Source organism: Aethalodelphis obliquidens, unplaced genomic scaffold (assembly GCF_003676395.1).
Source record: "Aethalodelphis obliquidens isolate GAN/ISIS:26980383/991018 unplaced genomic scaffold, ASM367639v1 scaffold3, whole genome shotgun sequence".
NCBI classification, from domain to species: Eukaryota; Metazoa; Chordata; class Mammalia; order Artiodactyla; family Delphinidae; genus Aethalodelphis; species Aethalodelphis obliquidens.
This window is the reverse complement of record NW_020837947.1, coordinates 79,767,348-79,793,007: the sequence shown is the minus strand read 5'-3', so window position 1 is coordinate 79,793,007 and position 25,660 is coordinate 79,767,348. Positions and strand designations below refer to the sequence as shown.

The 25,660-nt window shown below is 38.5% G+C and overlaps 1 protein-coding gene across 50 annotated transcripts in view; it reads left to right on the top strand.

Moving 5' to 3' along the window:
- RIMS1 (regulating synaptic membrane exocytosis 1) overlaps positions 1–25,660 on the top strand; it is a 471,448-nt gene that overhangs the window by 330,782 nt on the left and 115,006 nt on the right. For 13 of the 50 annotated variants that reach the window (XM_027092895.1, XM_027092876.1, XM_027092916.1 and 10 more), the window contains exons 15-16: positions 1,931–2,020; positions 24,955–25,067. In XM_027092895.1, the coding sequence (XP_026948696.1) occupies positions 1,931–2,020; positions 24,955–25,067 (203 nt within the window). Of the gene's footprint in view, positions 1–708; positions 787–1,385; positions 1,479–1,930; positions 2,021–10,330; positions 10,415–17,489; positions 17,562–23,712; positions 23,896–24,954; positions 25,068–25,660 lie in introns of all 50 variants that reach the window. The other 37 variants (XM_027092846.1, XM_027092838.1, XM_027092933.1 and 34 more) reach the window with 12 other exon arrangements.

Here is a 25,660-nt window from a genome sequence, read left to right as displayed (position 1 = left end):
TTTTTTTTTTTTTTTTTTTTTGCCGTACGCGGGCCTCTCACTGTTGTGGCCTCTCCCGTTGCGGAGCACAGGCTCCGGACGCGCAGGCTCAGCGGCCATGGCTCACGGGCCCAGCCGCTCCGTGGCATGTGGGATCTTCCCGGACCGGGGCACGAACCTGCGTCCCCTGCATCGGCAGGCGGACTCTCAACCACTGCGCCACCAGGGAAGCCCTGCAGTCACCTCTTGATCTTCCTTCCTTTACTGCCTTCAATACTGTCACCAGCCTTGTCCCTGCAATGCTGGTCAGCATTTTGCTTGTTATTAGACTATTAACTTTTTAGTCATATTAATTCCCAAATTTCATAAATTATTTGCTTAGTACTTTTAGCTATGAGTTATTTCCATAGAAGCAGGTATAATATTAAACAGGGATTAAATAGTAAGTTTCATGTTGGTTACTTCATAGAGTGTAGTTCTCAAATCTTTTTCAAATTAAGGCTTTTAAACTATAACTTAAGTCTTCATCTTAATTATGAAGACATGTCCATGATTCCATATTTAACAGTTCTTTTCCTACCTTCAAATAATTATTGTGGTCTTTCTGAGAAAAACAAAAGATCCATCTGTGTTTGTAGCTTTCTAGTCTCCTACTTTTTTCATATCCTGATAAAATTCGCTTCACATGTATTTTTCTGTTTCCTGCATGTCTGCGTTCCCATGTTCCAGACATCTTGTTAGGCACTATAAAACATTACCGCCCAAGATGCCCTTGTTAGAGAACTGTTCTCACTGGAATATTTACAGGTAAGAGTCATAACAGTGAGTCTCAGTTATAAACTGATCCCTAATCCCTCACCAACTAAAAATAGCAAATTTACTTTCTAATAAAGCATTAGCATTTCCTCTTAAAATTAATTATATACAGAGAAAACTCATGATATCTAAAAATAGCTTTTAGGGGGAAAGGGGGGAAGGATAAATTGGGAGATTGGGATTGACATACACAGTCTACTACATATAAAATATGTAGCTAATAAGAACCTCCTGTATGGCGCAGGGAACTCTGCTCATTACTTTTTAATTATATGGGAATAGAATCTAAAAAAGAGTGGATATATGCGTATGTATAACTGATTCATTTTGCTGTACAGCAGACACTAACACAACAGTGTAAATCAACTATAGTCCAATAAAAACTAATTTAAAAATACAATAAAAAAGTCAAAATAGCTTTAATTATAAAACCTATGCTGGAATATTTCTCTAAATGAAATCTGCTTACTCAAATATCCGATTTCTAGTCGTTGTCTTCTTTGTCATTTATTTGTTGTTTTACTTGTTGATTTCAATTATGAGAATTGATTTTATATTATTTTATTTTGGGACGATTTTACTTTGTGGAGCTCAATTCTGCCTGCACATACTAAAACCAAACCCCTTCACCATGAATGCTTTCACTCGAGAGCACTGAGGTTTACTGATGAGATTCTGGTTAGGTAAGGACGTTTGGACGTCATACCGTCCACCTCCCCTGTCTAGTGTTTGAACCAAAAATAGCTGAGTTGTAAAATTTTCCTCCTCTGCTGTCCTTCATTTTGTTTTGGTGTGGCATCTGTCCTTGGTAATGAAGTGTTAGGCATTTTGTTTCAGTGCTTTCTGTATCCAGTTTTTTCATAAGTAGGTGTGTTAGCCTCATTTTTTTCAGTCTGAGACCCTTTTAAAAAAATTATGCAAAGCAATTCAAGCATAATCTTTGTTTAGTGTCTTTTTCTAAACAAAACTGTGCACGGCCATCCTGTCAGCGCTCACACCCTTATGAACCGACTCGCAGTGATTCTGCACTTTGTGTAAAGGGGACAGGACTCGATGCTTTCCTCTCTAACTGGTCTTCCTCTCTCTGTTTTCTCTGTCTTTCTCCTCCACCCTGGATGCAATGCACTGGCACTAGTGACCTGCAGCCCTCCCTTGACAGGGCGAGGAGTGCTAGTACCAACTGCTTGAGACCAGATGCTAGTTTGCATTCACCAGAACGAGAAAGGTATAAAGACTTTCTTAATTTCCTGTCATTTTGTACAGTCATTTTTTTCCCTATCACTCTGTTTTGTGTCCTTGAGTCTCACGGCTTATTCATCCATGTTCACTTGCCGACTGTCTGCATTTCCCCTCCCTTCTGTACACGCCTGTGTAGAGATGTGTGTATGTGGCGGAGCCAGAGGGAGCACATACACACATTTCCGTGGATGCCGTTGCAAATGGCGTGACGTGATTTGTAACTGCTTCTCGCTGCTGCTTTTCCCCTTTCATTGCTGTTCAGTGGTTTTCTTTACACCTCCTCAGGGAGCCTTCGGTACGCTGATATGGTTGTGAGGGCCAGTGAGTTATCTGAAGGGGAAGATCACTTTCCTAGTACTTCCGCTGATAAATAGTATTTATAGGTTCAACTACAGTCTTCCATAAATGCAAAACAAGAATCTTATTTAGATAGAATACTTCCCTTGTGCATCTATATTCAGGGTTTTTTTTAAATCAACTTGCTCTTTGATATAGATCGTTTTGCCTTAAATTATATTTCAACACAAAATAGTATGTTTATCATAGATTTCCTGATGCCTTACAAAAATAAAGGCACATTATATACACACATATGTAATTTTGCTTAACACTTTACATTGATTGATTAATAAATAATTCTGACTTTAATTCAATGATCATGTACTACGCTGTCTCCTAAGTGTGAGCAGCTAATTTTTCCATTGTGGTGGAACTTTCTATTCCAGTAAACTTGGTTATAATTGATAGTCTCGGTTATAATTGTTATCTCTTTTCCATTAGAAGTCATTCACTGGAAATTTGCATACTACCTCTTCACAAATCCTGAGGAAAAATGTTTAGTTGTGTTAATGTAACCCACTTTTCCTCTTCTTCAGAGGCTGCTTCAAGCTTTCCTTTAGCAATCTTTCTAGTCTGATTCTACTCATTTATTTATGAGATGTTTATTTCTGGAACTTAATGATTGGTACAGGTAGACATGTTCATTTTTTAGTGTCTTCATAAGATCCTACTAAAAATATCTACTTTTTAATTTTGTATTCTTTTGTATTTGCAAAATTTGTAATAGAAAACAATGGAATCTAACTTTTTGTATTTCTTTACATTTGTAGAAGAAATTTTAGTTGAAACGGGCTCTTCTTTAGTTGAATGGGCTCTTCTAAAATCACAGTTGAAATTGTTTCATTATTCTTGTTTGTTGTATATTTCCCCCAAAAAATATATACAAGAGTAGCAAGAAAAAATATTTTTATATTTTTTTACTTATTATTATTTCCTTATATGTTTCTGGTTAGTGTTAAAACAAGGATAGAATGAAGTCAGCGGAATCTTCTGACTACAACGATACCCTAACATCTTAAATGTCATCTCTATTGGTTCTGTCTAAGGGAAATACAGTTTGAACCACATGCATAATTTTAAATTTTCTGCTTGCCATATTAAAATATGAAATTAACTTTAATACTTTAGTATATATCTGAAATATTATCATTTTAACATATAATCAGTTAAAAACTGTTAGTGAGATATTTTGCATTCCTTTTTTTTTTTTTTTTTTTTTTTTTGCGGTACACGGGCCTCTCACTGCTGTGGCCTCTCCCATTGCAGAGCACAGGCTCTGGACGCGCAGGCTCAGTGGCCATGGCTCACAGGCCCGGCCGCTCTGTGGCATGTGGGATCCTCCTGGACCGGGGCACGAACCCACGTCCCCTGCATCGGCAGGCGGACTCCCAACCGCTGCGCCACCAGGGAAGCCCTGCATTCCTTTTTTCACAGTGCTCCTTGACCACTTGTGGCTACGACATTGGACAGTACAGTTTTATTCTGTCACTGAAGCCTGTCGAGCACGTGTTTTCTTGTTGCTCTGAAGCCAGAGAATTCACAGATCCATGTATTGGTGAATTTCATCTCTGATAATACCCTTAGAACAGGCCAACCTGTAGACAAATAATCTGGTCACGATTCTTTTACAGGTCATAGTGAGGTCTGAGTGCACTCACTTATGATACGTACTTTTGATAGAAGAGAAAATATGATTGAAACTTACATTCACTCTATCTATTGAATAAAAAATAAATTTCCCCTTAAAAAAATGAAAGGGGACTGGAATTGGTGTTACTAATGTTCTTTAACTTATTGGGGTCAATTTGTTGTCAAGAAGAAAATAAAGTGAGATGAGTTCTCATCAGGAAATTTACAGATGCTGTAGGTGTGTCTTGGTGTGGAGGATGCCGTCCTTCTGCGCACAGACCTCTGAGCAGCTTTGAGACAGGACAGAGTAGGACCAGCAGTGGGGGCTTTGTGCTCTTTGGAAGATGCACCTGTAAGTCCCCAGACAGGACGTGAGGAGAGTAGGAACTGTGGAAGCTTTGAGAGTTTTCCAGGTTACTTAGTTCTGGTGACTGACCAGAGAGCTGATCAATGCCTGACATATACATAGTAGATAAGATATTATAGAAAAGTTGTTAAAGACATAACTTCATATTCTTGAGATGGTGACCTATCAGTATTTCCACAGCCTTGTAACCTATCGAGGTCAAACAATTTGCTGATTCTAAACTATCTTGATGAACATGTGTATGCTGTTATACCTACTTAATGCCCTTTTCTGGAGTATCTTCACTAACTCTGAAAGCAAAGGAAGTTCTGTGTTAGTACAAAAGATGAAATTGTTAAAGCAGACTCGGTACCCCACACCGCACTTCACTGATTATTCCAATATAAAGGAGCGCCAGGCACAGTTAGCATGTTCTCTTCCCGAAGGACCCCAAAACCATCAGGCCGACCTTTTCTCCCTTATGAGGATGGTTTGGCCCAGGTTAACAGATGAATTTTGAGACAGGCACGTGGAAACACTGTTTGCAAAGGAAGTAATTTCTGTGTTTGAGCATCTCCATTATATAATATATTCTGTTGATCACACAACTAGCAAAAATACGTAGGGGTTACCCCATTGCCCCATCCAGTCATGACCCATAAGTCAGGAAATCTGGGGTTCATTTACAGTGAAAGATCTAGAAAGACTAGTTGTACCCTGCTGAAGACCTTGAATAGATAAGGACTCTCTTTTATCTTTTCTCTAGCAAATACCACTGCATGCTTACAAGGAGGTCTGGTCAAGGTCCCTGTACTTTCATCTGTGTCAAGGTCAGCTTGAGGTTATCGGTTCCCCCTTGTTCCCTGATCCGGAAGGAGTGAGTTCCAGGCCTGCTGTTAACCTTTCCTTTCCCGGGCTTTACAGCAGAATGTTGCTTACGTGTTCAGAAACACTGATTTCTAGAGCCACTGGAGAATGATTCCTTTCCTCGGATGTTTTATCTTCTTCCTTGACCTCTTCCAGAAATCTAACGTCTCCTTTCTTCAGCATCCTCTACAAATTCCCTAACACCTCTGTGCTGAGGCAGTCTCCTTTACAGGCTGCTTAACCTCCCTGTCTCTGTCTCCCCCTCAGCTTTCCTCTTTTACCCCACCCATCCCATCCCTGAAATTATATGTCTATCAGTCAAAAGTTTCCACACTGGGACATCCCTGGTTGCGCAGTGGTTAAGAATCCGCCTGCCAATGCAGGGGACACGGGTTCGAGCCCTGGTCTGGGAAGATCCCACATGCCGTGGAGCAACTAAGCCCGTGAGCCACAACTACTGAGCCCTCGAACCACAACTAATGAGCCCGCGTGCCTAGAACCCGTGCTCCGCAACAAGAGAAGCCACCGCAATGAGAAGCCTGCGCACCGCTACGAAGAGTAGCCCCCGCTCGACACAACTAGAGAAAGCCCGTGCGCAGCAACGAAGACCTAACACAGCCAAAAATAAATAAATAAGCTTAAAAAAAAGTTTCCACACTAATACATATGGAGACAACACTCCACTGTAACTGGTCATGCCAGACCCTCCCCTGCAAACCAGGCCTAAATTTCTCGGTGGTTGGTAGACCCTGTGTGCATCAAAAGTCGAAATCGAATGCACTGTCTCCCTCAAATCCTCTGCAAGCAAAATGCTTTCTCTTCTGAAATGTCCCTGTACTTTGGCAGCTTTGACATATAACCATCCACAAAATCTGGAAATACTTCTGCTCCTTTGTCTCATTTGATGAGACAGGAAGTCCTATCGGTTCTCCTTCAAGAATCTCCAAGACAGATCCCGCCCCCCCCGCTTCATTATACTATAGCCCATCCCCACTTCCGATGCCATTCTTGCCCCGTTAATTTCTCATAAGCTCTATTAATCGTTCTGTTCCTTTTTGTCTCAAGTCTTTTTCCCATTAAAATTGAAATACCCTTTTTCCTTTGTTGTCTGCCTAAAAATTCTCCTCATTCTTCAAAACAGGAAGTCAAATAACCATTTCGTCTATAAAACTTCTCTTAACCTCTCCCGCACATGCTTGCCTTTCCTTGCCAGGCAGAATTATTAACTCTCTTTTCTGGGCCCATGTAACACCACATGCGTTCTATTTCACTTAGTCACGCTTGTTTCTTCCACTAGACTGTACTCCTGGAGGTCAGGGATCGTATTTGGCCTTGCCATCTCTTGCGATAGCATTATTAGTTTTTACTTAGTACATGTTCCATCTGGTGCTTTGGGGGAACTTAAAAAACACCCCATATTTTCTGCTCCGGAATCTGTGTCCAGTTGTGAGCTAGACCCAAGAACTGCAAGGTGGGGGATCTAATTATCACCGTAAATACAGTGAACAAGTGCAGAAGCTAGACTTCAGGTTGTAAGCTTGCCGGTGACTCACCAAGAGGCTGCCACACTTTCTGAACCACGAGAGGCTTCTGCCTTCTGAGGGCTGCTGGGCAGGTTGATTTGCTGTGGGGTTTGCTGTTTGCAGGCAGACTGATTAGGAAGGAGGAATCCAGAAAGGGCTAAGTCATCAGTGCCTGATTCTTTAACACAAAGTCCCCCTCCTCCCTCCTTGGGGTGGAGAGAGGCCCGAAGTAGGACTTGAAGGAATTTCCCTCCACATGGAAACACGAGGCCTAAGAGAAAGGAAGTTCCTACCTAAAACTTAACTGTAACTTCAATTGAAATAAATAAACTTTATTCCAAAGTATAAGCACCTATATTAATTTTCACTTAAAATAAGATTGGGGAAAATGTTTCAAAGGACTAAATGAATAATGGGAATAGACAATAAAAATATGTACTGTATAATCAGATCTCTAGTCTGTTCAGGGTTGGTGTGTAATATGACAGAACTTCACAGATAATTTTTGTGTGTGCTATTTAGGGAATGAATGGTTTACATTTCCATATAATCTCTCTTTTAGATAGTTAAGCTGCTTAGCCATGCTCTGCCAGGACATATGCACCACTGAAAGATGTGTAAATATGCAAGCATACATACGAATGACACATTTAAACACACGCACTTTTGTTGTAAGGTATATCCTTGCTGGGGAGAAGAGCCCCAATGCAAGAACCATTTCATTGCTTGCTGAGGACTGTCAGTTCTATGTCCTTATATCTCCTCGGTGGGTCCCCTTACCGCTGTTGATTTCTTTTTTTTTTTTTTTTTTTTTTGCGGTATGCGGGCCTCTCACTGTTGTGGCCTCTCCCGCCGCGGAGCACAGGCTCCGGACACGCAGGCTCAGCAGCCACGGCTCACGGGCCCAGCCACTCCGTGGCATGTGGGATCTTCCCGGACCAGGGCACGAACCCATGTCCCCTGCATCGGCAGGCGGACTCTCAACCACTGCGCCACCAGGGAAAACCACCGCTGTTGATTTCTTAGTTAAGTTTCTTATTACTTCTTACCAGTATTACCCCCAAACCTCAAATCTTATCCTCTTATTATCTACTTAAACATTTGCAAATATTTATTCTGTGCTGGGTGTAGTTGATGTAACTGCCCAAACAAAGCAAAACAAGACACTGTAGCCCCTTATTTGGGGAGGCCCCAGCCTGTTCCTTCAGTTCCACAGCCACCAGAGTGACCCTTCCCCTCCTGTTCTGAGCACAGAGAAAAGGATGGACTCCCAACAAATAGATGTTTCTGAATTAATGAGTTTAGAATACCTGAGATTAAAGCACTTATAATGCAACTAAGGTAACCCGCAGGCAAGACAGTTGGGAAGAAAAGTCAAGAAGGGGCTGTTTTAGTTCAGTTTCGTGATTAATGACTCCAGTGTAGCCTGCCATGTTCGCTTCTAGCATGAAAACGACGTGGAAGGTGTGTGTTTTGCTCAATAATAAGGGAATAAAGATTCTAATTTTGGTCCTTCTGTGTGATAGGAGAAACAGAGAAAGAAGTTGGACACATTTTAAAAACATATAAAACGTTAGTATATTTCAAGCTCACAAATGCATGATATTAAAACTTATGTGATGTCTGTTCTTTGGACAAAAATTGGGTATAATTTGATCCTACTCTCATCATATCAAAGATATGAGGGTGAAGCAAACATTTATGTTATTGGGACTGCATATCAGCATATTCAGAAGGACTTTGAGTGCACAGGTGTACATGTATGATGCTAAATATTTCTGAAAGTTTACCTTTTAATAGCTTGCATTCACAATGCCTTGTTTCTAAACGTACACCCTCTCTTTCATGGCTTTCACTGCATGTTTCATAATTATAGCATTTTTCTTTACTTTTCATGTTTAAATAAACACAAGGACTGGAATTTTGCCTCAGGAAGCAAGGTTATTCATAATCTTGTCAAGTGAATATTACTTATTCCTTCAAAAATGTTTAAAGAAAAACATATCAACTCTGTATTTTTAAAGAACACCTTAAGTTTTCTCATGACTGAGTACAATTGCATGTGCAAAACACTAGCTATAATTGTTTTCAACGGTTTTAGAAATGTTTTTCTTTATTGTGTCTGCAGAACAAAAGCCAGTAAGGTGCAAAGCTACATTTTCAAGCCTTCCGATTGGATTGACCAACTATATACTCACTTAAAATCATTCAATAATTTGAAATGAATGCAAATTTGTTTTTAATTTCACAAACAACACATTCCAGAGGACATGCCACAGAGTTTTCTCTTCTGCCCAAATTCTGCTTTCAAGTATCTTTGTTTGCTTCACGGCTTCCTCAGAGCCCTCCTTCCATCCATCCAAGGCTGAGTGATGACAAAGAGTCTTCCCAGGGGCTTTCAGAGAAGAGCACCTGCTGACTAAAGGTATCCTGGTCACATGTTGATAGCCCTCTGCTGCTTTTGTCCAAATTGTCTAATAAATTCACGAAGCCAAGTTAACGGCAAAAAGAGATGGCTCTTAAAAAATGTTACGACTGGTCTTCTTTGGATTATTATAAAATCGTATAGTTAGACGAGTCTTAAACCCCATTCAGTGATCCCTTGTTGCATATGAGGAAGCCAATACGCAGAGAAATTATCCTGCTTAAAATGTTCATCTCGAATATGTTAAACTTTCCAAATTTGGGCCGTCCAGTCCCTTACGGCCTCTTTTCAGTATTTGCCCGGATGTCTGTAATTTGTGGTTATGCAGAGACAGAATCTCAAGATAGTTTAACAAAAGAATGAACCAAGTTTCAAACTTTTATTTAACTGTTAATCATAAAAACAATATTCTTGTAAATGCTGAAATAAGAAAACAACTGTTTACCCCAAGGAGAGATACCTTTGCAAGTAAAGATTAACAGGATTTTTTGAAGGTAATACTATTTTACAATGGCATTTATCTGTATTTCCCACTTTTATCCATCAGTGGGTTTTGCTGACAATTTTTTCATTTCAGTTACTAACCCTGCAGTTTTCCCCCAGAAAACTTGTTAAGACTTCCCTGGTAGCGTCTCCATGAATCATTTCTTCATGTTATTGTTTCCACACTAGAGAGTAGTTTTATTTCTTCCACTTAAACTATGCTTCTGCTTTGTATGAAATTCACACACCTCATTTGCCACTTTATCCAGTAATTTCAAGACCTCGTATCAAATAAGCATTGGTGGCTTCTTAAATCTGTTTTATTCAGGCATCTGCCTGATTCTTAAGGATGCATCTTTGTCAAGTTATACATACGTATTTATGTGTAGGTATAGTTTTGCAGACACACACCACATTTAAAAGAACAAGATTACACAGGAGATTTCAGACATCTTCCCAAATAAGTTGTTTCTCTATTCACATGTAAGGCTGCAAGTTTTATTTTCCTACAATATTGTCATTTATCTTTCCAAGGCCTGCAAAAATGAAGAGTAAATTATGGAGCAAAGAATCTACACTTTGACTTTTTGGGGTGATTTTCCAGTCCTCTTGTTCCATATATTCTTTTATTTTAGGAGTTACTAAATGTCTTGTTTTTTCCTGTCTTGTTCATTGGGCAAACAGGGGTAGATGGTCCCCCTCTCTAGATAGGAGACGGCCTCCTAGCCCCAGGATTCAAATCCAGCATGCGTCTCCGGAGAATGACAGGTACTAGTCACTTCCTCCCCACAGACAAGTGGCTTCCAGAGGCCGGCAGGCCACCAAGTGGAGGGTAGCCAAGAGCCATGTGGTTATGATGCCTTCCTTTTAGGGGCCAGAGCGTAAGAGGTGGTGATTCCCAAACTAAATGCATCCACTTCTGATAAAGCACCTTAGAATGTTTCCTGAAGTGAAGCTAGCACGCACAGGGCATGGTTTAAACACAGTAAAGTCGGGTCCAGCGGGAGAGTTCTCTCTTAATGAGCATTTGTCTTAGGGTTTCGATTTTCTAGAAACATATTTAACTATTGATTTTGTCTACGCTTGACTAAATTAAAATTCTCAGGTGCTTTAAAATGTATTAAAATCTATCGCAGAGCTTGTTCTTTTGTTATACTGGTTGACGATCTGATCTTCTTCGTTTTGTTTTGTTAATAATGAAGTTTAGGCTTTGGGGCCTATTCCCTGATTTAAGACAGAATACCTCGTTCTCATCTATTTTATGAATATTGTGTTTTTAAGCCAAGTATTGTCCAGGGCTAGGGTCAGTCAACAAGGTAGGTTTTTAAAAATAACATCAGTGCTTTGAATCTACTTCATGCTGTGATGTCACAAGTGCCACACTATGTATTTCCACTGCTTTGTTTTCCTCCTTGGGCGTTGTTCACCCAATTCTCCTCTTTTGTGATGGCTCTTATACGTAGGCCATGTCGTTTCCCAACTGGCTACAAAAGGTTATGGGTGTTTTGACTGCTTCTCTTCTGGTGAAGCAGAAATTCAGCCATCACATGGGTGACATCTTATTTAGTATATTTCAATTTGAAAGAAAAACTAAACGCCGTCACTCAGAAAAGATTAATAAGTCCTCTTACAAATGTTGGACCCCAAGGTGGTATTTTATGGAGGCTTTTTGAATATTTTATTATGCTTTAATCTTTAACACCTTTACCTGTGAATATGACTTACGTATTTGGAATTTAAATCTGGTTCCTTCTACTGCTAACTGATTTCTAGGATAGAATTTATGAGACTAGAAAAATTAGTAAAATCTCCAATGTAAAAATTATTACAAACTTAAAGTCTTTTCAAATAAGAATATAAAATAATAGTATAAATAAAATTTTAAAATGTGCACCCACATTGCTACTCATTCATTCAGCAAAACTTTTTTGTGCCTTTACTGTGTGCACTATTCTAATGGCTAGAGTCACAACAGTGTTTAAGAAAAGCAGTGTCATGGCCATGAAGGAACTTAGAATTTCCTCTTATAAGAGACTATCCTGGATTTCATCTTATGTAATGATTGCTAGAGTATAAGACGATTAAGTGTGATGGTCTCTGTAGTGAATATAAATGTAAGTTTATCTGGGTTTAGGATAAGCAACATGGAAATCCAAATAGTAGTTTTAGTTCTTACATACATGAGATGAAGATTAGTTGAAGATTAGTTGTCTTTTAATAACATGTGAATTATGTTATTTGATTTCATAGATTTTATATATAATTTTAAAGGTAGATTTTAGAAGCAGAAATAGTCCTTTTAGATAAGATTATTAAAGGAAACTCTTCCTAATACATAATTCTGAACATACATTTTACTTTTCATTATGATTTATTTGTAAGTAAATTCTGTGTTCAACAAAAGGAAATACATTTTAAATGGCTTGATACTATGATATATTACTGTTGGGAACAGAATGTTATTTACAATAAGTTTTTATTATTAAAATATATAAGTGCTTATAAAAATGAGAGAGAAATTACTGCGTCAGCTGACGGTAAATTCATAGGAAACCATGGCAACTGTTCAGGAACACAACACTTGCATTTCACCTCCTATTAGCTTCATTTACTCATTCAGAAGTTTCTGCCAATTCACAAATGAGGTGAACATGGCGTCAGATTTGGAGACAGTGAATGTTCATAAGAATTTTGCCATCAGGTGACTTTTGCCCTAGGTCACTGGTTGCTAAAAAAAAAATATTCTAAAATCAGTGACAGTTTATATAATCGCCTTTGGATGTCCGGTATCAAGGCATATTTGATTATTTTGAAACTAACATAGTAATACAGTAAGTAAATATTTGCTTAAGAGAGCTCTCTAGTAAGTTGGAAAGCATTGAGTTGCCGTCTTATTTCACACAGTGCGTGTGTTCACACACACACACAATTTTTAATGTAGCATTTCTCCATAATTTAATTTCAACAGTAAGAAATCTTGATGTCATCTCAAGTGGTACAATAGCTTTATTTGGAATTAACATGGAAGCATGTTTCTCTAGATGGAGGAATTTTCCTAGAAGTTGTAGGATTTTGTAAAACAAGGATGAGGAAAAAATACGTAAGTTTGGAACCCCAGGGAATGTTTGTGACTTTAAAATTCTAGTGAAAATTTTCTTGCAAAATTTTAAAAATATTGAAAATTTTAAGAATCATCACTCCAATAACAAAGTATTTCTTTGTAAATGGCATTATTTTAATATATAAATAGTAACTTTTATGAATCCGTGTGCACATAACTCTGTTATGAATCTTAGTAAAATTGAGAGCTACTTGTGGCTTCAAATTAACCAAAATTTGTGAGTGGCAAGTTAGAAAAAATGTATTTTAATAGATCCCTGAAGCATTGAGGTTTTGAGTTTAGTGCTCACAGTTGAATGCATCATCCTTAAGTGAAAGGCAAGTATAAATTACTGTTATTATTAATATTATTATCACCATCTAATTCAACTTCTTGGTAAATATTTTTTCAAGAAAACACAACATATTCTTTTTAAATTAAAAACAATGTTTTGATAGTGACCGTTCTAATAAATGTGAGGTGATAGTTCTTACTTGGTACATTTTGGGATGTATGTTGATACTTCATTGGCTTGAAGTTACTGACTCTGTTGTTTTGATTGGGAATGTTTTTGCATCATTGTACATGATATTTTCAAGGAGGCAACTTATTGATGTGACTTAAAATGGAAAATATTTGATAAAATCACATTATTTTCCAGGAGTTTAAATTAAAGTATCCCACTGTGTTTAAAATTAATTCCTGAATTATTCTGCTAATCTAGTTCTGATTTCTTTTGCAACTTGGAAGCAGCTACTTGCCTATAGGAATCTTTATCCTTAAATATCAAGGGGTTTCTTTTGATTCAAAGTGGATGAATCTTCTTTCTCCATTTAAAATATTTATAAGATAAAGAAATGACCCACTTTTTCACTTCCAGAATTCATCATACTTGCCACGTAGATGCAGAGTTAATGTAGAACCACCTATAAATTCAGTGCATCACTAATCATTTTTGTTTGCTTTATAACATCCTTTATCATCTGTGCTTTTCCAAGATGTCCTTTTCTTAAATGAATGAAATGTACCCATGTACTGAAATACTTAGTCTGTTTAATGGCTATAGTCATATACATAAATATCAATAATAAACAAAAGGGTAAATATATCTTAATGGTATGCATCCATCTTCACTGTATGTGAACATTTCTTGTTTAGGTAGATTCTGTTTAAATTTAATTTTTTCCTTCCCAAAATTATGAGGAAACAAGATGATAGAGATTTGCATTTCACATTAAGCCATCTGGATAGGCAACTAAAATATAGACATAAAGATTCTTATGATATCAGTGTTAATTATAATTAAAACATTATGTGGTAGAATTTATTACATTTTCCCCAAAGCAGACTATATTTTCATCTTATTAGCATGTTAATTTTCCACTTTAATAGAATTGTAGTATCTTCAGAAAAGTTTTATTTATCAATGTCTTCAGGGAGTTGCTCTAACTGAATTTAGTTATAGATGAGGAAAGGAAAGTGGCCCAGAAACAGATTTTAACAATTGCCTTTCTTTTCATTAGTACATTTTATGAATCTTCACACTTAATCTAATAGAGAATAATAATTAAAAATGGAACTTCCAGAAAATTAGACTTAATTAGGAATGCCCTCACTTTTTGATTATTACTCTTGCTTCCATTTAATAATACAATAATTATTGTTACACCTTACATTTGAATATACCTTTATAGCTTTTAAGGACCTTAATTTGTGCCCTGTGAACTGGGAGGCTCGATGGCAGAGGGGGCGGGAACCTAGGGCCATGGGCCAGGATGGTGCCTCACCAGCTGACTCAGACCCATATTCCCTTGGACAAGTCACTTAACCTTCCTGGGACTTATTTTCCTCATCTGTAGATTTAGGTGGCTGTAGATGGACTAGCTGAATGCTGATGGCCCTCAAGACTCTAAAACTGAGTCCATGCTGCCTGGTTGCATCATGATGAACATGCGTTGGGCCAGTAATGATGACTGACACCTCATTATGCATAAGGCAGTAACCAGAGGGCATTTCTTATTTATGGTATCTTAGGTTTTACCAAAGACCAGAAAACAATGCCAAGTTTTATGTCTAAATTTATTTGATTTGATGTAAGCTGAACTGTATAACCCTGATTAGGTTTTTACTTGTCGTAACCTTTTAGATTCTCAAATTCCAGTAGAATATTACAAAATATTACTTTTTTAACCACCTAGCCAACATATATTTATTGAGAAGCTACTATGTCCTGGGTGTTGATGTTACGGTAATAACCCAAACACAGTTCCTGCCCATGAGGAACTTAGGAAAGAGTAATGTAAGGCAGAAGGTAGTTCCTTTCACTGTGATCCATTTTATGATCACATGATCAATAGTTTCAGGGAAATAGTACACGAATATAAATTGATGGTTTTAACCTCTCCTGTTTACGTATCATAAGACCCTAATTCCAAGAAAGAGCTGTGTTTAAACATACAATATATTCATAGCTATAACTTAGGATTTGGGGTAGAAAAGACAGTAGGATTTTCTATTTTCTTCTCTATTCTTGCTTTACACTGAATTATTACAATCAAGTGAATGTCATTTTAACTCAACTTGAAGATTCTTTTAAGTGGTTAGAAGAATTATAAAGACATGCCCTTTGTAGGAAACTTTAGAAGAATCTTCAGTAAAGTACGTTTCTGTGGCATTTGAAGAGGAAAAAAAAGGGCATCCATGGGTTAAACACTAAAACAAGGACAAAAGTTAGATGCATGAACCTCTGCATGAATATTTGTCATCCAGTTATGGGACATGGAGTTTGATACTCTTACACATGAATAAGAGTCTTTATCTTCAAGAAACAAATATATATTATTATCATTTTAAATAATACTTTTATAGCATTGATCTCTTCCTATTTTAAGTAATGCTAAAAGCACTACAAATCCTTGTTCTATGTAATACTGCAAAAAACTACAAATACTACAATACAAATACTGAGTAATACTGAAATATTTAGAGTTAGCAAATCTGTAAGGTGATAGTGTTATTATTGCCATTTTGCAGGTGGAAAACACTGAGGCCCAGAGAGGCTAAGTAACTCGACTCAAATCATCCAGCTGGTCAGAAACAGAGTAGAGATCAAACCCAGTTTGGCTCTAGAGTCCGTGCTTTTAGCTACTATGATCCAGTGTCATTTATGCCACAGATGCAACGCATTCATGGACATTGAGATTATAGACTCTTAGTTTGACATGTAAGAACCATGTGAGTGAGAGCAAATGACTTAACCCCTCTAAGCCCAGAGTTTTCCTGGGGAATGGACTGATTTCCAACTAGTCTAGGGACGTGGTAAGGAGAGATGCCCCTCCTCTGTCACATCCCTTTTGCCACCTCAGAAGCGAGATGTCAGAGTCATGAAAGTCTCAAGGATACACAGCTGGAACCCGAATTCTAAACCCAGATTCTGAGTTTGAGGGCAAACTCATGTGAGCCGAGCAAGTGGCAGCAGGGAGAGAGGAGGGGCGGGACGAGCATCCCCAGAAGCGCACGCGCCCTGTGACGCGGACCTGGCACTTTGATGTGCATCCCTGTGCCTGGACCTATGCTGGATATCAGAGCATCTGGCCTTAACAAGTAAAAGGAGTAGAGACAAGAGACTAGATCTTAAAGTTTCTCATCACAAGAAAAGAAAATTTCTAGCTAGTGGTGGTGGGTGTTGACTAGGCTTATTGCGGTGGTCATTTTGTCATATTCACAAATATTGAATAATTATGTCATATGCCTGAAGCTAGTACGATGTTACATGTTAATAATATCTCCAAAAAAGACAGTTTTCTCCTTAACATTGTTGGAAGGAAGGGATAGCAGGAAATAAAAATAAGGATAAATTGTAGACAATCAATTATCAAGATAAACTATAATGTTTTTTATGGTTTCTCTGTTTTGTTTTAAAGAAGTGAGTTTCTTGACCACAATATTTTTTTTCTTTCAAATATATTGTAGTCCAGACACATTTTAGGTTGAATGGACATATGTAAGCTGCCTTGGGGAAATAAACTCTATGTATAAGCATTATTTCTATAGGAAAATGCATTTCGGGTTTCAAATGTTCGATGTACATACCTACCTTTAGAACATAGAGTAAATCAGGAACTTTATTAGTTCTTTGACTTGTGAGGTATGATTAAGTTTTTAAAATGCTACATGACTGCAAAAGTATCTTTATGACCATTTTTAAAGTAATTTGAATAGTTGATTTTTAAATACTTTTATTTATGTCAAACACGTTTCCCTAGAGCATTTTTCTTCTCTTTTCTTCATAATTTTGGGGGAGAAAAAAAGCAAAGGAGAACATCTTTGTAGCCCCACGTTTCAACCTGTCAGAGTGGAGGGCACTTCCCCCGTGTGTGGTCTTTCAGCACCTAAACCACAACTGTCGTCACGTTTATCATCACTGCGTTTCACCGTTGAGTTTGTTCCTTCCTCAGGAAGGCACAGTTGCCAGCAGGAACCCCCATGACCTCAAGACTGTAGACTTAACGCATCTACACTGATGGGGTGCCAGCTTCTGTGTCTCCTGTTGGGAAACTTGTGTCTTCCACACAGTACCAGTTCTGGTTTTTATTTTCATTTTATTTTAAAAAGTACGGGCTGACAAAACCATTTAGGTACAATAGTTGCCATTTTTCATGTCTATTGCTTTTATCATTGTATGAGATGACCGTGGCTTGATTCATCATATGTTTTGTATTTCTTTAACATTTCATTCCACAGGCACTCCAGAAAGTCTGAAAGATCTAGCACCCAAAAACAGACTAGGAAAGGCACTGCCTCTGATGCAGAAAGGTAGGCTTGGTGTTGTGATGTGCGGCATCTTCTGTTTCCCTGAGATGTTCTGGGGCGCCTTCTCTATCATTTGACATGTGCTTAAACACAGTTGTGATGCTTAAAGACATTCGTGTAAAGAAATCTCCTATACGGGAATAGCCTCGTTCAAAAAATGAGATGGGTAATTTGAAGGCAGCCCTTAAGTCTTAGGGCTTAAGAAAATTCTCATGCATTTCTCTTAGTGATCATTCCGATTACTGAAGAGGATTAAATCCAGTGCATTCCTATATCCATAGTAAGACATCAGTACTTAGTTTCTGAAACCATTGAAATGTTACCAATGAATGTATTACCTGAAATATGCAAATATTTTGAGCGTCTGTTATTTATCTGAATGACGCCAACTTCTTAAATATCTCTTCTACGAATGGATAATCTAAGCGTCTACTTGTAGTTACAACCTAAGATATTTGCTGAGTTAATATAGAAATTAAGGGATTACTGATCATTTGTTTGCAATTCATTCGTTGCCACAAATTTTTTAAATACTTTTAGGTACAAGATACTGACAGATTTTTTACGTAGCTGTAAAAAAAAAACAAAAAAACACCAAAAAATCCAATTAACGTATATCCACTCACCCAACCAGTATTGAGAGCATGCAGGGTGATATAGTTGTAAGTGAATGCGTTCCTTCGAGTGTCACTGCTGCCGTAGAGGTGTGCACAACGTACAGTGAGAACACAGGGAAAAGAGGTGGCTGCAATGAGATTAGGAAATAGGTCATAAACAGGTGGCACTTGAGCTAATCCAGGTGTATGAAAGTACGTGTGAAGAGCAGTGTGTTCTGTGAGAAGGGAACAGTATTAGAGAACACTGAGCCTTGACATACCCTCTTGAGTTTGGGGAAACCATACCCATTTTGGGAGGGAAAATAGGATTCCTATCAGGAGTTGGGAGAGAGGGATGAAAACAAAACGGGAGAAATCCTTAGAGATTGTTATAAATGACCTCGTGCGCCATGGTGTAGAATTTCAACTTCTACCTTATTCATCCATGAGCCACGGACAGGCTTTAAACGTGAGACGTAGATGATTAGTTTTGAGTTCCAGAATTATAGATCACTTTAACAACACTTTGGAAGGTAAATTGAAGGACCCAGGTGTAAGATGCAAGACACCAGCTAGGCTGTTACAATAGGCTTGGGTGAGAGGGGGTCTGTACACTTCAGTGATCCACGCAGTTAATGAATATGTACACCACTATGTGTTAATTTCGAGGAATAAAATAGCGAGCAGCAAAAAGGGGAACTTCCAGAAGATATTACCTCTGAGATGAGGTCAGAAAACTGAGTCGGTATTAGTCACATCAAGGGTTGTGTGTGAAGAGGAGATGGATTGGTTCCTGGCTAATGGTCTGTGGAGATATCGACTATTTAGGGAACTTAACTTACAATGGAACAAGAATCCTGGGAACCAAAAAAAGTGTTGAGTAGAAATTCAGTTTTACAAGAGTTGGATGGATGGATAGATAGATAGATAGATAGACAGAAACATCTAGCCATCCATACATACATTGATGGATGGACAGATAGATACAGGTAGAGGAAAAGAGAGAGAGAGAGAGAAACAGATAGATAGATGGACAGCCAGACGGATAGATAGACAGACAGATACATGCATACATACATACATACATAGATGGACGGACAGATAGATACATAGAGGAAAAGAGAGAGACAGATAGATGGAAAGACAGAAAGATAGACGGATAGATAGGTAAATACTGATACACATACATACATACATGGACAGAGAAATAGATAGATAGATGACTGATGGACAGATAGATAAGAAGAAAGTAATGAAACAATACTGATTACGTCACTGTATATATATTCTTTACTGTCAACCCAGCTATTAGCAGTCTCTTTACCAGCATGTAAATGATTTTAAATCTTCAGCCATCATTCACAGCCCCCCGAGTCACATGCACACACAATTCCAATTATTTTGACAAGATTGAAATTTTTCCTCAAAGTTTCATGTTCTTTATATTCCATTCAGGCTTCTTTCATTCATTTAACAATGACTAGTTGAGTGACTACTGTGTGCAGTTTTACAGTTTCAGTGAATAAGTATTTTGACAATAAGATACTGTTTTACAAAACGTTAGATGACTCTAGAGTCCACTGCCCATGCTTATCTGAGCATCTGCCGTGCAACACTGAACACGTCTGTAAGCACAAATCTTCCCTCTAGGAGGAACAGCAGGGATTCAGCCGACTCCTAGTGCCAAATGGTTGCTTCAGGACCCTATTCATATTCCTCTTACCGTTACTTACTTTGCTGTAGGTTTGATATAGAAAACTCAAACCTTTCAGGTATGCGGATTTGTTTGATTATAATTAAAGCTCTTTGTTGATTTTTATTAGAGTGTAAATCACATGCCTGGCGTTTGAGTGAATTGTTGAATAGCTGGTTACAAAAGAAGAATTGGCCTAGGTTTACATTAGCTCTCACTTCTTTAGAAGATACCTTGAGTTGACATGTAACTACAGATGAATTGAGACCAGAGTATGAATGCTCAGATGCTGATTCTTGGCCTCCGGGAGTTGACTGCTTCCCCAGAGGAGCCCCAGCACACAGACACACCTTGGCCTCTGGCAGAATTTGCTGCGATGATCATACTTTTTGAAGGTCCTTGGTTTGGCCTCCAAAATTTTGACCTTTTGAGAAACAGACGTGTAAGAAAATATTTTGAAAGATATGGTAACCAGTTCTAGATAGAAGAAAGGCAGAACCTGCTTCTGACTTTGGTGCCTCACCATTGCAATAGAGCTTCAGACCCTCTGAAGAAGCTCCTTAGTAAATAAAAGTGTAACTTTTCACCCTCATGTGAGTTGAGCTTTGTGGATTGCTGGAACCACTGCACGTCCTGTTCTGGGGTCTTTTCTTCTTGTGGAACTTGCTCTCTGCATCCTAACTGGGGGATGTGGGGTAACAAGTGGTATTTAGAATTGCTTGCCTGTGCATTTTATGTTGTGCTGACACTCCGGAAAAAATTCCGTGTAAGCCTGAAATGGCCATGACGGGAGGAACCATGGTGACCTTAAATACCACATGCATGTCTATCCTTTAACAAGTAATTAAAAAAAAAAAAGAACTCTATTTTTAAGCCGCAATAGAAGCAATTCACTGCACATCTGCTTGCAGCAACAGAAATGTCTAACAACCTAAGGTTTTGGTGGGAAATGTGTTTTACTTAAGTTCAAGTCACAACACCTAAGACTTTAGGTGAAGAGAGAAGGCGTAGGTTGAACTCAGCGGTAAATATTTAGCAATGGGTTTGGAGATGGTGAACTGGAGTCATAGGTTGGAATTCATACTTTGCTCTAGAACCCTCATTATTTTTGTTTCAAAAATATATTATGTATAGACATAAAAAGCAGAGTAGATATTCAATTAAATACCATTTTCCGTATATTTTGTTCCTATAAACTCTCAAAAAAGGATTCTATTAAATCTTGTCAAGCAATTTGACACCTGCTCATATATTTATATTTTGTTTTACAAGATTAGCAATGCATCCAGGGATGTGAAATTACCATGTTTCATCTCATGATATAGAAACCAATCCTGTCTCAAAGGCAGAAAAGGGAGCAGTGTTGGAGCTTCATAGACCTGCATGGGTCCCGCCTGTATCATGTTAGCTCTTTGCCCATTTGCAAGTCACTCTGTGACCCCCAGTTTTTCCATCTATAAAATAGGAACAGTAGCACTTCTTAGAGCTGTTGTGAGAATGCAAAACAAAAAAGGACACGTGTGTAGGTATGTGGTATGCATGCATACACACACACGTCTAGACACGCACATACACACTAGTGGCTGGCATGTGTATTCGGCGCCATGTGGATGCCCAGTGAGAATAGCTGTTACCGTCATTCTCCTTCTCTCTCACTCACTCCCCGCTCCACTCCTTAACGTGCTGGTTTTTGATCTCTTTCCCTCCGACACCCTTACATCCTTAGCACATGCCATTTCATCGAAAAGCCTGGGTTCTCTCACGTTTCACTCCTGAACCTCAGCATTTCTTGAATAACCCTCCTTTCCTCTTGTCTGAAACAAACTCTACTTGTTTCCACCTTCTCTTTCTTCAAAGCCTTGCTCGTCTCTCTCCAGCCTCTGCATTTTCACTTTCCTCTGTTTCCCCTCCTGTGATCCAGCCCTGCTGCCACCTTCCTCGGTTTTCCTCAGACAGAGTGGTTTCTTTGTCCCCCCTTGGGTCCACGCTTTCATATTGGTCATCGTTTGGCTGGTGGCAGGAACTGTTTTGTTACTGAGGGACTTTTAGCTTGTGTCAAAGGAGAAACAGCCCTGGGGCAAAATGATTAACCCCCAACAGGATGCACTGTTCCCGGCCCTGCAAGCTCGTGGCTTGGGAAGATCTGTGTAACATTCAGCTAGAAAGCCACTTATTTGCCTTTCAGATTGCTTTTTATATTTGTTCCATTTAGTTTGGGGCCACATAAGGCCCCCCTAAATTACTCACATTTCAGGTTGCAATTAAGAAGTCCTTTTAGTACTTATGAATTGCATTAAGAAATGAAGCAAAATTTTAGTGAAATTGCAAGATCCATGAATTTTCTCAGGACTAGGGTAAAAACTGTACTATCCAACTTTCAAAGCAAGTATTTTCAAGTGTATTCTGTACAAGGAGTGCTGAAGTTTATTCTCATGATAATGGCTTTTAAAGAGTAATAGATAGAAACTCATTATTTATCGTTGGAAAGGACTTGATCACACCTTGGTCCTTCCCACATAAATGAATTCTGTAGAGTTGAGTTCACGTGAGAAGGCAATCCAGATGGAATGAACAGCTTTAATATGTGTGGTCAGTCCTTTCTTCTATTAATTTTGAAATCGAAGTGACCGTCCAGGTTTCGGGTTCTGCCTTAGGGGCTGATAAAGCATTAATCCAGAGCTCGATAAAATAAAATGCACATTAAAGACCTAAGCTGTACTTTTTTATGCTCTAAAATATGACATCTTCCCATTTTATTGTTTGGAAATAGAGGAGATATCCTGAATCAAAATAATTATACCTGTGAAAATCGTTCTACTTGAGAAAAATTGTCAATCTGTATACAAGTTGAATAAATCACTCAATAATTAATGTACTTCCTGTGATCCGTATGGATTCTTGACTCTCACACACTTTAAATTACTTAATCGAATTTTATAGCATTGTTTTCAAAAGGATGAAGTGTTATTTCTTGGCTTCTGTCACTATGAAAAGTAATACAGATTAGGTATTTTAAATGTGCATTTTATTTAAAATATGTACTGAAAATGTTGAAAAAAGCAAAAACATGTGTCTGCTTTAAACAAGCATATATATATATATATAGTCACATATAAAAATCAGTTTTTAATTATTGGCCCTTAATTTGGAAATTGGCTTCATAATAATTTTGAACACTATATTAAGATAGCTGTCAATGTATGGACAAATATCTTTTCAGCTACTTTTATACATCAGAGGACATATTTTTATCCATATATCAGCCATCTGCATTTAGTCAGTTCAAAAATGAAGCATTACCCATCTTACTTCATCATTTTAATTTGTTGGTCTACTTAAATCAACCTTAGAAGACAGCTTCCCTTTGCTACCTATTTGGTATGGACTTCCCTGTTGCAGAGATAAATTATGAACATTGTAAAAGTACACACAGAACTCACCAGTGCATTGCTTCTTCTGGAAGGCAAGTGCTTGAAGTGTCCCTGAGTTCACTGTCCTGACTGTGTTCACTCATTCAAATCCAGATCTCTCTACTGAGCTCTTGTTCTCTGTGCTGCTGTGTTCTAGGCACCAGAGATACAGCTCAGTAAGAAACAAGAGACAGAAGTCTTTGCCCCTGTGGGACTTGAGAGGCTTGTTACACTGGAGGAGTCCAGACAGGCCCGCTCAGAACCACCAGGCGTGCACGTTCGCGATAACGCATCAGTTTGATGTGAGGTCCATTTCAATAACTGTGATGGGTTTGCTCCTGGGTTTTAAAATCACTGTCTTGTAAGAGTAACCAGGTTTTCCTTGGACAGATGTGCTGGTATCAAAGTGGATGTGACCTGCTGACTGAAGATCTTTTCTGACCCTAATGTTTTAGGGTTCTCCCACCATGTCTTTCTAGAAGGGGATACGCAGCCCCGAGAGCGACTGATCAGCTAGTCCTTAGGGGAAAACATCCCGCTCGCTCCCGCTCGAGTGAGCACCCTAGTGTCAGAACACTGTGTTCTATGCACCACCTTGCCCCTGGAGGGTCGGCGCCACCTTCTCCGCTCCTGACAAGGTCGCTGTTCCGTGTCTGCCTCTGGGTCTTGGTGTGGTGTTGTACCCTCCTGAGCTCTTGACACTGTCGCTCATTATGACACCATAGTTCTTAATCCTTTCTTTGTGGCACTTAACCTCTCCACACCCTCCCTTACCTGCATCTACCTTCACTGTGCTGGTGGTATTCTATTCTATACTTCCTGCCAACTAGCCATCATCGAAAATTAACTCTGCCTGTGTTATGTCCTTCCATCTGTTTGTGGCATATTCATATATATATATATTTTAAATTATGTGAAATTCTGTATAAGAAATTACCTGGAATTAAATGTGTACTTGCTTTAAAAAGTGTAAGAGGAATTAGAAAAAAAAAATTGAAAACTTTCATCTTCGTTCAGTAAAAGCTGAGAGTGTTTTAAAGTTCTTCAGTTAAAAAAAAAAAGTTTGAATGCCAGCAGATGGAGGTCAGCTTACTTCCGTACAATAGTGACGTATCTTCACGCTTCTTAAATTTGTATTTGTAGTTTTGATCTTTTCACTAGGATAGTTCATAGCATGTGCCCAAGGTTATTTTTATAAATATCTTTTCAGATTTTTCCTATTTAAACATAAAGTGCAAGGGAATGGTAATTTATAAAAGCCTGCAGCCAGAACTATTCTTATCACTTATATGGATTTAATTGTAGCAATATAGGCAACAGCCTTTCCTAAATCATTTACCCATGTTGTTAAGATTCGTAGGCTGTGAGTAGATATACTAGGTCCAGCACTACCAAAAATGGATAACTTAACAGAAAGTCACAACTTCATAGAAAGTTAATGAAAAGAAGTACGTTCCCTTCTGCCCAGTTCAGGAATTCATTCTGCAGAACTCTACGTGGCAGACATTTCCCTGTCTCTTGTAGCCCCTTTTGGTAATATTCCTTTTACACACATCATAAAAAGGACTTGATTTTGCTTCCAAAGGCCCAGGTAGGGGTTTTACGTCTGTTTTAAGAGGAACAGTAGGAAGGAAGAGATCCTTGTCAGGCCCTTTGGGATTTCATCGTTTCGTTTGCCCTGCTTCTTCTCCCCACAGAGTGCACCGGCAGGCCAGCCCGACGCGGTCCCCGCCCGCAGACACAGCCTTTGGCAGCCCTCGGGGCAGGCAGCTCCCACAAGTGCCAGGGAGGAGCGGCAGTGCAGAACAAGGTATCCATAGAGAGAGCACTGACAAAATCTCGGATTTGACAGCCACCTCTTTTTATACTCCTTCTATTGAAAGAATAGTATCTTGATGATACGTAGTGTGATGAATCCTAAGAAGTCAAGTGTCTTAGAGTTTTATTCCCGGCACCAAGTTATAACAGTTCGTGGCCTATGTGCTGTTTTTGCTGAGTGAGTGAATGAATGAATTTTAGATGGTCAATTAAAAGAACAGACTGCGCCCTAGAGGTACCTTTTCCAAAGGTGCAAAGGAAGAAAATAAAACTTTAAAAACCTCAGTACCATGTGGTATTTTATGTGTTAAAGGAAGACGTTTTTAACCTTGTTTTAAAAATGTTTTTAAATGAGGCAATCGTATTGAAGGCTTTGCTAGTGTTTTTTTTTTTTAATTTACCTGCAATACCTTGTATTTTTTATAGAAGTTTGATGGTGAAAAACTGGCTTAGAACACACATTTGAGTGTTTTTTATCAGTTAACATCACTTAAATTTCCCTTATTTTAAGCATGTACACATTGTGTTTTATCTTCCTAGAAAGAGAGATGTTGGGGGGTGGGCAGGTTTTAGTGGAAATTAAAT